This window comes from Aethalodelphis obliquidens, unplaced genomic scaffold (assembly GCF_003676395.1).
Source record: "Aethalodelphis obliquidens isolate GAN/ISIS:26980383/991018 unplaced genomic scaffold, ASM367639v1 scaffold3, whole genome shotgun sequence".
Classification (NCBI taxonomy): Eukaryota; Metazoa; Chordata; class Mammalia; order Artiodactyla; family Delphinidae; genus Aethalodelphis; species Aethalodelphis obliquidens.
The window spans coordinates 43,334,946-43,347,737 of NW_020837947.1; the positions used below are offsets into that span (position 1 = coordinate 43,334,946).

Consider the following 12,792-nt stretch of genomic DNA (forward strand, 5'->3'; position numbering starts at 1 on the left):
ATACCCAATTTTGCATCAGATATGCATTCCCTGGCTTGACAATCTGAAGAGATCTGAGGTGACAGTAGGTACTTCCATGTTTGTTCTTATGTTACCTTCATAATCCTGACAGTTTTACTGTCCCCTTTTAAACAGTTGAGAAAATAGGCTCAGAAAGTTGAACTAAATTGCCTAAGATGCAAATCACAAATTGTGCTTTCAAGCTAGGGTACCTTCCACTGTATCACAGCCATCTGTACTAAATTTGGCATAACCCTATTTATATGGGTATTCAATTGAAGGTTATTCTTAACCCATTCATGATGGTCTTTGAAGGGTTTTTTTAAAAATCACTTATTTAAATTAATACAGAATTCCATAGTTACAGATTAAAATACTCCTGAAGTTTGCTGCCAGATGAAATTAGCAGTTTGTTCCCTTCACTGAAGGGAGTAAATGTACAAAAAGGACTTTTATTTATTAAAATTTTTTTTAATTGTATATTTTATTTTATTGTACTTAATTTCTGCTGTACAGCAAAGTGATTCAGTTATGCATGTACATTCTTTCTAAAAATTCTTTTCCATTATAGTTTATCACAGGATATTGAATATAGTTTCCTGTGCTATACAGTAGGACCTTATTGTTAATCCATCCTATATATATAATAGTTTACATCTGCTAACCCCAACTCCCACTCTACCCCTCCAACACAGCTCCACCCCTTGTCAACCGCAGGTCTGTTCTCTATGTCTGTGAGTCTGTTTCTGTTTTGTAGATAAGTTCATTTGTGTCATATTTTAGATTCCACATATAAGTGATAATCATATGGTAGTTGTCTTTCTCTTGATTTACTTCACTTAGTATGATAATCTCTAGTTGCACGCATGTTGCTGCAAATGGCATTATTTCATTGTTTCTTATGGCTGAGTAGTATTCCATTGTATATGTATACACCTAATCTCCTTTATCCATTCATCTGTCAATGGACATTTAGGTTATTTCCATGTCTTGGCTATTGTAAATAGTGTTGCTGTGAACATAGGGGTGTATGTATCTTTTTGAATTATAGTTTTGTCCAGATATGTATCCAGGAGTGGGATTGCTGGATCATATGGTAATTCTATTTTTAGTTTTTTTGAGGAACCTCCATACTGTTTTCCATAGTGGCTGCACAAACTTACATGCCCACCAACAGTGTAGGAAGGTTCCCTTTTCTCCACACTCCAGCATTTGTTTGTAAACTTTTTAATGATGGCCATTCTGACCGGTGTGAGATGATACCTCATTGTAGTTTTGCTTTGCATTTCTCTAATAATTACCGCCATTGAGAGTTTTTTCACGTGCCTGTTGGCCATCTGCATGTCTTCTTTGGAGACATGTCTATTTAGTTCTGCTGCCCTTTTTTTTTTTTTTTTTTTTTTGCGGTACGCGGGCCTCTCACTGTTGTGGCCTCTCCCGTCGCGGAGCACAGGCTCTAGACGCGCAGGCTCAGTGGCCATGGCTCACGGGCCCAGCCGCTTCGCGGCACGTGGGATCTTCCCGGACCGGGGCACGAGCCCGTGTCCCCTGCATCGGCAGGCAGACTCTCAACCACTGTGCCACCAGGGGAGCCCCTGCTGCCCATTTTTTGATTGGGCTTTTTGTTGTTGAGTTGTGTGAGCTGTTTGTATTGGGTTGGCCAAAAAGTTTGGGTTTTTCTGTAAGATGTTACGAACTTTTTGGCCAACCCAATATATTTTGGAAATTAAGTCCTTGTCAGTCTCACCGTTTGCACATATTTTCTCCCATTTCGTAGGTTGTGTTTTGTTTTGATTGTACTTTCCTTTGCTGTGCAAAAGCTTGTAAGTTTGATTCTGTCCCTTTATTTCTGCCTTTATTTCCATTGCCTTGGGAGAATGACCAAGAAACATTGGTATGATTTACATCAGAGAATGTTTTGTCTATGTTCTCTTTTAGGAGTTTTGTGGTGTCATGTCTTAAGTATTTATTTTGAGTTAATTTTTGTGTATGGTGTGAGGATGTGTTCTAACTTCATTGATTTACATGTAGCTGTTCAACTTTCCCAACACCCCTTGCTGAAGAGACTGTCTTTTTCCCATTGTATATTCTCACCTCCTTTGTCGAAGACTAACTGACCTTAGGTGTGTGGGTTTATTTCTGGGCTCTCTATTCTGTTCCATTGATCCATATGTCTGCTTATGTGCCAATACCACGCTGTTTTGATTACTGTAGCTTTGTAGTACTGTCTGAAGTCTGGGTGGGTTATGCCTCCTGCTTTGTTCTTTTTCCTTGTTTTGGCAACTCTGGGTCTTTTATGGTTCCATAAAAATTTTAGGATTATTCTAGTTCTGGGAAAAGTGCCATGGGTAACTTGACAGGAATCACATTAAATCTGTATATTGCTTTGGGTAGTATGACCCTTTTAACAGTATTAATTCTTCCAAGATCATAGGATATCTTTCCATTTTGAATCATCTTCAATTTCCTTCATTAATGTTTTATAGTTCTCAGCATGTAAGTCTTTCACTGCCTTATATGCTGAGTCTTTCAGGTTTATTCCTAGGTATTTTTTTTTTGATGCGATTTTAAAGGGGACTGTTGGTTTACAATCCCTTTCTGATATTTCATTCTTAGTGTAAAGAAATGCAACCAATTTCTGTATGTTAATCTTGTATCCTGCTACCTTGCTGAATTAGTTTATCAGCTCCTGTAGTTTTTTTTTTTTTCTTTTGTGGTATGCGGGCCTCTCACTGTTGTGGCCTCTCCCGTTGCGGAGCACAGGCTCCGGACGCGCAGGCTCTGCGGCCATGGCTCACGGGCCCAGCCGCTCCGCGGCATGTGGGATCTTCCCAGACCGGGGCACGAACCCGCGTCCCCTGCATCGGCAGGCGGACTCTCAACCACTGCGTCACCAGGGAAGCCCCAGCTCCTGTAGTTTTGTGTGGAGTCTTTAGGGTTTCCTATATATAGTATTATGTCATCTGCATGTAATGACAGTTTTACCTTTTCCCTACCAATTTGAATACCTTTTATTTCTTTTTCTTGTCTGACTACTGGTGCTAGGACTTCCAATAATATGTTGAATAGAAGTGGTGAGAGTGGGCATCCTTGTCTTGTTCCAGCTTTTAGTGGGAAGGCTTTCAGCTTTTCACCATTGAGTATTATATTGGCTGTGGGTTTGTCATAAATAGCTTTTATTATGTTGAGATATTTTCCCTCTATACCCACTTTGGTAAGAGTTTTTATCATGAGTGGATGTTGAATTTTATCAAAAGCTTTTTCTGCATCTATTGAGATGATCATGTAGTTTTTGTCTTTTCTTTTGTTGATCTGGTGTATCACATTGATTGATTTGCGTATGTTGAACCATCCTTGTGACCCTGGGATGAATCCAACTTGGTCGTGGTGTAGGATCCTTTTTCTGTGTTGTTTGATTTGGTATGCTAATATTTTGTTGAGAATTTTTGCATCTATATTCTTCAAAGATATTGGCCTGTACTTTTCTTTTTTTGGTAGTGTCTTTGTCTTATTTTGGTATCAGGACGATGGTGGCTTCATAGGCCTGTATGCTAATATTAAATTTAAGTCCTCTGTCCGTTAACACAATTTTCCTGCTTTCTTATTTCATGTAACTTTATTAAAGAATATACAGCTTTTCTTCTCTAATATTCTCTTTTAAATTTTAAATATACCATTTTTGATGATTATTTTTACTCTTCATATACAATTAGAAACACTTTTTAGAAACAAATAAAAAATTTTTAAAGTCTAATTACAGTCCAACAGAAGCACTGACTGACTCTGCTAGAAAAGTGGGAGGAAACTTGGATATAAACTCTTAACCATCTTTTTCACAAGATGGAAAAAACTAAGGTCAGATTAGGTGGTAACTTGTTCAGATTTCTTTGGTAGCTGCTGGTAAAAGTAGGACTAGAACTTCTGACTTGAGTGAATTTTTTTGACTCTTCAGTGGCCAAAAAAATGCAATTAACTTCTTACCTTGGAGTTCGCATTTTTCATATTAACAAGAGCAGTTTATAAGCATTTAAAGATGTATTATTCTTTGCCATTGACAAAATAAACATGCATAAGGAAAAAGAGCTTTATTTTTAAAAGAAATCAAATGTCTACTGAAAGTTTACATGAAACAGCATCTTTCACTTAAGCCCTAAGCTTGATTATGTATGCTCTTTATTATATTCCAATAAGATTTTGGAATTCAATTTCAAAGACAATCACATTTATTAGTAGATATTGAAGAAAGCTACTGACTTTGAGGAAAAAAAATCAGTAACTGTTTACCTACCCTGAGATACTCATCCCCACAATATATTTGGGATTATCTGAGCACTTAAAAATTTAACAAAATACTTAACTTCATTGCATCCATCAATACGTTAAATTCTCTGCTACAATCCAAGTAAAATGATGGTGACCAGTGTTTTCTGATATGTCCATGATGGACAGGGTAAAATTACAGCATAAAGAGTAGCCAAGAATTTATATTGTAAACATTATCTGGGTCCAAACATCTTGCAGCAAACAGCTACTAATATGACTATACATTAGCACATCGAACACAATAATCCTGGATTGTAGTATAACTATAAAACCTCTTAAAGCAATTTTTCTCAACCTCTCTTTTCATTATCACCCCGCCCCCCGCCCTAGGAGAAAAATATTTAATAAATTTAACTTTAAATTACATTTCTCCCTAATGAGAGAAATTAATACTAAGGAATAAGATTTTATTGAGTAGGCTTGAGATATGGAGGACCATTATCCATTGCGTTATACTAAGATTTTTTTCACCCCAAGAACCGATTTTTGCCCCACTGAGAATACAAGCCTTAGAGTGAAGTAAACAGCCTTTAACATTATTAGGGAGGAAAAAAACCCTAATGGGTAACATTGGAGGCTGAAATAGTTGGCTTCTCTATCATCCCTGTCCCATTATGGCTGTGTAGTCTCAGAAGACATCATGTCTACTTCCTTGCTTTGGTAACCACAAAAATAGCATAGTTAAAATAATTTAATCTTACTAGACTTGGTGTTCTGAACTTTAAGTTGAAACGACAGGTGTAGATCAGTTGTTCTCAATTCTGGCTGCATTTTCCTGGGGCATATTAAAGACATCAATGCTCATCTGTATCCCCAGACCAATTAAACCAATGTCTGGAGGTTATGGTCTAGTCAATGGTTCTTGAACTTTAGTGTGAACCACACTGTAATTAAGCACAGATTGCTGGGTCCCATTCCCAGAGTTTCTGATTCTGTATGTCTGGGATGGGGCCTGTAAATTTGCATTTCTATCAAGTTTGCAGGTGCTGCTACACTAGTGGTTTGGGGAACACACTTTGAGAACCACTGGTCTAGGCAAATGTGTAAATATGCATGTGTATGTATGTATATCCCCAGGTGATTCTAATCTCAGAACTGCTAGTATAGAAAATATTAGTAAGATTCTTTTCAGTTCTAAGATATTGAGATTTTAACATAATGAGAGTTGTTGGGTATCAAGATGATCTCTATAGAAAGGAGACCTATGGAAAAACATACCGATTTCTTGGTCACTTCATTAAGAATTTGTTTCTATAAAGCATTTTACAGTAGTTTTTGAAAATTAACATTTTTACAGTACATTTGCTGTACATATAGTTCTTCACTTCATTTTTCAGTAAACATAGTTTATTTGGTTGTCAGTTTCCCATCATTTGATAAGACCAATGGAGGGTTTGGATAATAGCCTGCTGTTTTTGAATTGTTTGAAGAGAAACTTGTAAATTTGTAGTCCAGGGGTAATTCTGGGGAAAAAAAAAAAGATTCTGCAGATTTCAAAAGAACTTTCATAAATATAAACAAATCGAAATTTGATAGTCATTGATAATAAAACATTTTTAGTTTCATAATTTTACTATTTCTTTTGTCACCTGGATAGGTTGCATGATGTAACTGGTAAATGAGAACTAATAATCTTCATAGCCCTTAGTAATAGTTACTAAGAATAATCTTTGAATGCTTAGCTAAATAAGAATTCTAATATGCACAATATGGCAACTTTTTCCATATGATAAGCATCACACACACACACACACGCACACACACAAACACACAGCCACAAGAGGGGGGAGAGAACATAAAATTCATACTTTATTGATGGTGGGACGCTGTGACATCTTCAATATAAGTATCTCAAAAGCTAGCCTTCAGATATTTTCTTCCCAAGCCTCTTCAAAGAACCATTACCAGAAATATTACAAGTGAAACGTTATATGTCATGTAATGATAGTCATTACACATGCAGATACTGGGTAGTCATCCTTATTTCACAAATTTCACAAGTAAAACATTATTTGGTAGTACTCAGTATTTTGAAAATGATACTAACATAAAAATTATACTTTATATTAAATGCCAGTAAGAGTTATTAAGACCCAAATAGTTAATCCTTATGAGGAGAAAACTAGTGCTAATGATTGGGCAGAAGGAACACTGCCTTTCTGAGGCCAGAGAAAGCTAAGATTACTATAAACAGAAAAACATTCGTATTAGTGAATTTCACTGGTCTTCACTGCTTCAAATTAGCTGGAGCATATTTTGAGCCACTAAAAAGGCTCATTAAAAGGCATTGGAAAGTACATTGATAAAAACTGAGTTTCTAAAATAGTGCATCTGAGGTCCTGGATTTCTTATAAGCCACAAAAATGATACAGGCTGTGAGCTGACCCAGCCACCTCTTTCTCTGTATTTCCTACACACTTCCTAAAGTAAATGTTTTAAAAGCTGTTACAAGGTTAAAATGATTACATTATCAAAATGCTTATAAACCAACCATCATGGTAATGTATATTGCAAACTTTTATAACATCTATAAAAATACCTCCTAAGCATTTAAATGTCAATGAGAGAACCACATCTAACAGAATATTGACGAATAAAGAAACATTACATGAATACAAAAAAGGGGGAATATCAGGTTTGTTTTTCATTTCCTATCTCATTTAAAACAAAAATTTTATTCTCTCTCCCAGGTAGCAGAAAAAGTCTACTAAGGTTAAGAAATCTGGGTATGGAATAGCCCAACTGAGATCAGATTACTATTGTGTTTAAACAAGTACGTCCAGATTGGGTATTCAACAAGAGGGAGACATTTGCATGTCTTAGAAAAGTCACTGTTGGGTGCATTTTGGAAGAAAAGAGAATGGTAGACAAAGAACCAAATTCTTGTTTACCACAATGATGTTCTGTTAAACTCTGTGTACTAAATACACCATAATATCAACCACATTATCTAATAATTAAATGAAGAGAACCAAAATGAACAAATATTCTTAAACAGTAAGTTCAATGTAAAACAACACATAGAGAAACAGAACAACTCTCGGGACTTTTTTTTAAAGATACTGGCAGGATAACATTTATATAAAGATCCTATCTTCAACATGTCTAAAGCCATGACCATCACACCATTTTTCTTTCAGCCGTTTTTCTTACTTGGGGGTCAATTACACAGTACTATCCAAATTTACTGAATATGTTACTGAAATAATAAATTTCAAATTCTGTGTGAGATATAATTTCCTTATGAGAATGTGATCGTAAGCAATGAGTGCTAAGTTAAAGAGAGACTAACACTTTGCTTTTTGAGGCAATGTCTTGGACATCAAAATCGACAAATCAAATATAACTTACCAACCCTCTAACTCTCCCCCCCACCCCAAATCGACTCCTTTAGCTTTGTTTGACTACTGGTGAGTCCAAGTATTTTGTCCTAAGAGAAGTTAGAAGACAAAGGCTCTGCCAAATTCTTTTCCCGGGTGCTGAGGAAGAAAGCTTTTGGAAAGTGAAAATGGGAGCCACAGATGTTATTACTGCTTCCTTAAGGAGAAGTGATTACCCCAGAAGACAGGGGATTATTTTCCCATTTTTTGAGAAATATTTAAATCCTGGAATAATGGAGAGTCACTTTTCCTTGGCTCTTTTACTATTTCACAACTATATCCCACTGAACAGTTTCTATCCAGGTACTTGAGAATAATTCAGTGACTTCTATAATCACACAACCCTACTCTCTCACTATAAATTTGAGTCACTTTGAAGGAAAGAAAGAGTGAAATATAAAAAATTGAAAATAATAGTTTAGTCCTGGGCCAGTCCCTCCCTTCAAGTTACAGGGTCCATTTCTTTAATAGGAAAATTGTATGTGAAAGGAAGAAATATATTCTTTAATTTTATGTGTGTAAGCATGGAACAAAATGAAAAAAAAATCAATCTTTTGAAACTGGTGAGAATGAGATATTATTTCAGTGAGTCAGATATATTGACATACTGGATTTGTATAATGGCATAGAGGATGGACCTTTTGGAAGGTCACACATATCTTAGGGTCATCATCATCCTACCAATAAATATCAGATAAATATCTTACTTTACTTTCTCTCATATCCACCCTGTGAGGGTGGTATACCCAGTTTAAGGAAGAAGAATCTGAGGTTCAAAAAAAAGTAGACTTCCACTTCTGAATTGGAGCTGAGACAACTAGAAAAGCTGGATAAAATAAAAACATCAGAGTGAAGTTATTGGAGAGTTGAAGAGGCAAGTAAGACCCGAGGACAAACACTTCCTGGGAAGTAACAAGCAGCAGTGAAGTGAGCCAACATTCCGCCACAGCTTTTCCCTTTAGGCACCAGAATTCTGGCTGGGGGCGGGGCAGAGGCAGTTACTAGCAGCAGAAAAACCAGAAGAGATTTTGGCAGTCTTGAAGGGCTACAGACACAAAAGGTGAGGGGCTGGAACCTGCTATAAACAAAGGGGTGGAGAACCGGATTCTAGACTCAAGCCCTTCAAGGGAACTTCAGGAAACTAAGAAGCAAGCAGAAACATACCCCTCTAAAGCACAGTAGATTTTTCAGCAGTCTCTTGGTATTGAGAAAACAGGGAGGGATTAAATTCTGACCTGAGAGAAGAGAGGGTGAATACCTCGGACTTTCAGTGATACTATTTCTGAAACCAGAATTTTTTTATTATGAAGTGATTCTCTTTCAGTTAAGGGATTTTTTTTTCCTTCACATTAATAGAGCTAACTCTAAGTTTCTTTTGGTTACCATTAACATGGTATTGTCTCTTTCTATCTTGATATTCAAACTTTCTGCATCCATTTCTCCCCATTTTTCTCTCCATTTTTTTTTGGGGGGGGTTTTTAAAATTATGTTACATAATTAGTTCGGTACATGTATCATTACAGTGCTTTTGGTAGTTATCTTAGAGATTACGAGATGCATTTTTGACTTAATATCTAACATACTCTCATCCTTTGCCATATAATAAAGGATGTTAGAACACATTTAACTCCAGCTGTCCCATTTTGTGATTTATACGCCATTGGTGCTATATGTCCTAAAATTCTTTATTTAAACCCCATAGGATTTTAAAAAATTGTTTCTAACTGTAAATATTCATTTTAATTTATTCATACATCCTTTTGTTGCTGTATATTCACTTCTTTCATCTCCAGTCTTCCAAGAGGGATCATTCTCACTTTTGCATGAAGAACAAGACCCTTTAGTATTTTCTATATAGTGCAGGTCTTCTAGAGATACATTTTCTCCATTTTTGTCTGTCTAAAAATATTTTTCTTTTATTCTTTAATGATATCTTTACTTGGTATAGAATTTCATCAATACTGACAAGCATTTTCTTTCAGCAATTTAAAGATATCATTCTACTGTCTTTTGGCTTCTTTTGTTTCTGGGAAGAGTCAGATGTCAGATGTCTAACACTCTTATGAAGTACTCCTTTGAAATCAATCTGTCTTCATTCTCTGACTGCTTTTAATATTTCTTAATTATCTGGTCTTTAGCAGTTAACGTTGGGATTTCCCTTTATGTATTGTGTTTCAGTTCTTTGGGCTACTTAAACATTTGACTTATTTTCTTTCATCATTTTTGGAAAGCTTGTTGTAGCTATTGCTTTTGGCCTATTCTCTCATCTCCTAAGTTTCTAATTATAGGAATCTTATTCCTTCTCATTATATCTCCTGTGTCTCTTAGTCCCTTTCCGTATCTTCCATGCTTTTTTCTCTTCAGGCTTCATTGTGGCTATTTTCTTTTGGCTTATTTTCCAGCGTACTAATTCACTTTTCCTGTGTCTAATCTTCTGTTAAACCCATCCATTAAGTTCTTAATTTTTACTTTTTAATATTTCAATTTTAGAATTTCCACTTTTTACTAGTTTTTATATAGCTACCAAATTTCTCATTCCTTTCTTTTCTGTACTTGAACTTGGTTATTTCTGTTAGTGTAGTCTCGTACCCTTGTGTGCCTGGTTATTTTTCATTATGTGCTGAACCTTGTATTGTTTTTTGAAATAATTTGAGTCCTAGAATGATATCTTTCTCAAAAGACGACAGTCATTAATTCTTACCAGGTGTCTTGGGGCACTACCAATCTAGAATCTCCTCAATCCAGTTTTAGGGATTCAGCTGATTTAAAGCTGAGCTTCAATTCCTGTGAATGTCTATTTCTAATTCATCCTTCAGAGTCTCAACAGAGATTGAGAGAGTCCACCAGGCCCACCCCTTCTTTGGCAGGCCCTACCTTCTACTTTCTACCCCTGTAGGTTCATGAAACTACAAAAAGGCCACTCACTTCTTTGAGTGCCTTCTCCTGAGTTAGCAAACAGGGGGAAAAGTAGCCCCCAAAGTCAGGTTCACCTTACTTGGCTTCCTTAGCATCCTGTCCTGGTAACTCTTCCCTAGCTTTCTCCTATGACTCCAGACAGACTTAAAAAAAAAAAAAAAAAAAAGTACAGCATTTGTAGTTGGCTCCAGTGGACAGGCAGGTCTTAATTACCTAAACTGCCATATCTAGGTGTTACCCAAGAAAAATCTATAAATGCCATGGGAAAATTTTCTTCTTTTAAAGAAAAGAATTCTAGGGCTTCCCTGGTGGCGCAGTGGTTAAGAATCCACCTGCCAATGCAGGAGACATGGGTTCAAGCCCTGGTCCGGGAAGATCCCACATGCCGTGGAGCAACTAAGCCCATGTGCCATAACTACTGAGCCTGCGCTCTAGAGCCTGCAAGCCACAACTACTGAGCCCGTGTGCCGCAACTACTGAAGCTCGCGCGCCTAGAGCCGGTGCTCCACAACAGGAGAAGCCACTGCAATGAGAAGCCCGTGCATCACAACGAAGAGTAGCCCCCAGTCGCCACAACTAGAGAAAAGAACGTGCGCGGCAACAAAGACCCAACACAGCCAAAAAAAATAAAGTAAAATAAATTCATAAAAAAATAAATAAAATTAAAAAAAGAAAGAAAAGAATTCTAGTACTTCAGGTCATTACTGTCCAGCAGCAGGTAAAGCTTTATAAGTATTATCCGCCTTACCTGCTATTGCTTCAATACTTGGAATTGCAATAGTGCTGTAAGTGCTGATTCTCTTACAAGACCATGTATAAATCAAGGAATCTTCTGTATTTTCCAGTCCGGAAACTGAATCAATAAAAAAAGAGCCCCATTTTTTAGATAATCTATTTAGAGGCTTTGCCTTCAGTCCCTGAAACAAGAAATAGAATAACGAAACTGTGGTTAATTAGTGTTCAACCTCATTATAAGTTTTTTCCACCAGTAAGTAACTCAAAATAGAACAACTGTGTGGAACAACAATTTCAGTTGTTTAACTTTAACCAGACTATATACGATATAAAAAGTAAAACAAAACTTTGTAGTCCTTTAATGTATTCTCCTCTGGCTTTGTTTGGGAACCCCTTTCTCATCCTTTGGGATCTGGCTTGGATGCCACCAGGATATTTTCCTTGATTTCCCACAGTTGCGTTGGATTAGGTCTCCTCCATTTTCTCACACTCTTGAGTTTATCCCTAATATGGTACTTCTCATACTATCTTGCAATTATCATACTATTTACTTTTCGCCCTGGACAGATTATAAACTACAGAAGGTTAGGAACTATCTCATGTATTAGTGTATCCTTAAAGGCTTAGTGCCTAGGACATAGCAGGCACAGAAATGTTGTAGACTAAATAAGACTCATTCAAAAAATACTTCTCAGTGTTTTATGGGTATAGTATAAAACTAAGAATTGAAAAAAAAACCCTATCACGTCCATAGAATTTGGATTATAAAATCTGTCATCCTTTTCTGATGAAAACTTCATTTTGGAGCAGCAAAGAGTCCCAAATATGCCTTTAGATTCATGATTCTTTGCGCTGGAACTCACTTTGTGAAGCAAGATGAAAGTATGTGTTTTTCAGGTGATGGTGTTTAGAGATCACTTAGCAAGAATCTATCTGGATTTCACCAAAGATATTTAAGAGCAGTATGGAATATAAATATCTATGCTTCTGTGTGTACATTTAAGGTGTATTTAGATATAATTTCTCAAGGTGTAAAGAGAAGTTTAGTGTCGTTTTTCTTTATTTACTTCATTGTCTTTTCTAAAATAATGAGTGAGAAGAAATGACTCACATCACACAGGCTATATGTAGATAATGGTTCTGCCAACACTGAGTGGTAATCTGGGCTGCACATTATTCCTTTGAAAAGAGGAAAACAGACCTGTTTACCCTTTCTGGTTCAATGTATTATGGATCCTGTTATTGTCTAAATGTCTGTGTCCTTCCAAAATTCATTATGTTGAAATCCTAACCCCCAAGATGATGGAATTATGAGGTGAGGCCTTGAAAAGGTGCTTAGGTCATGAGGGTGGAGCCCTCATGAAGCCCTCATGATTAGTGTCCTTATAAAAGAGATCCCAGAAAGCTACCTTCTCCCTTCCGCCATGTGAGGGTGAGT

The 12,792-nt window shown here is 36.5% G+C and overlaps 1 protein-coding gene across 1 annotated transcript in view; it reads right to left on the reverse strand.

The window, feature by feature from the left end:
• Positions 1-4,062: 4,062 nt before the first annotated feature.
• NT5DC1 (5'-nucleotidase domain containing 1) overlaps positions 4,063-12,792 on the reverse strand; it is a 121,090-nt gene continuing 112,360 nt past the window's right edge. Inside the window, exons 11-12 of the mRNA XM_027088195.1 lie at positions 11,368-11,536; positions 4,063-5,786 (exon numbers count right to left, since the gene is read on the reverse strand). Of these exons, the coding sequence (XP_026943996.1) occupies positions 5,671-5,786; positions 11,368-11,536 (285 nt within the window). The 3' untranslated portion in view covers positions 4,063-5,670. The remainder of the gene's footprint in view (positions 5,787-11,367; positions 11,537-12,792) is intronic.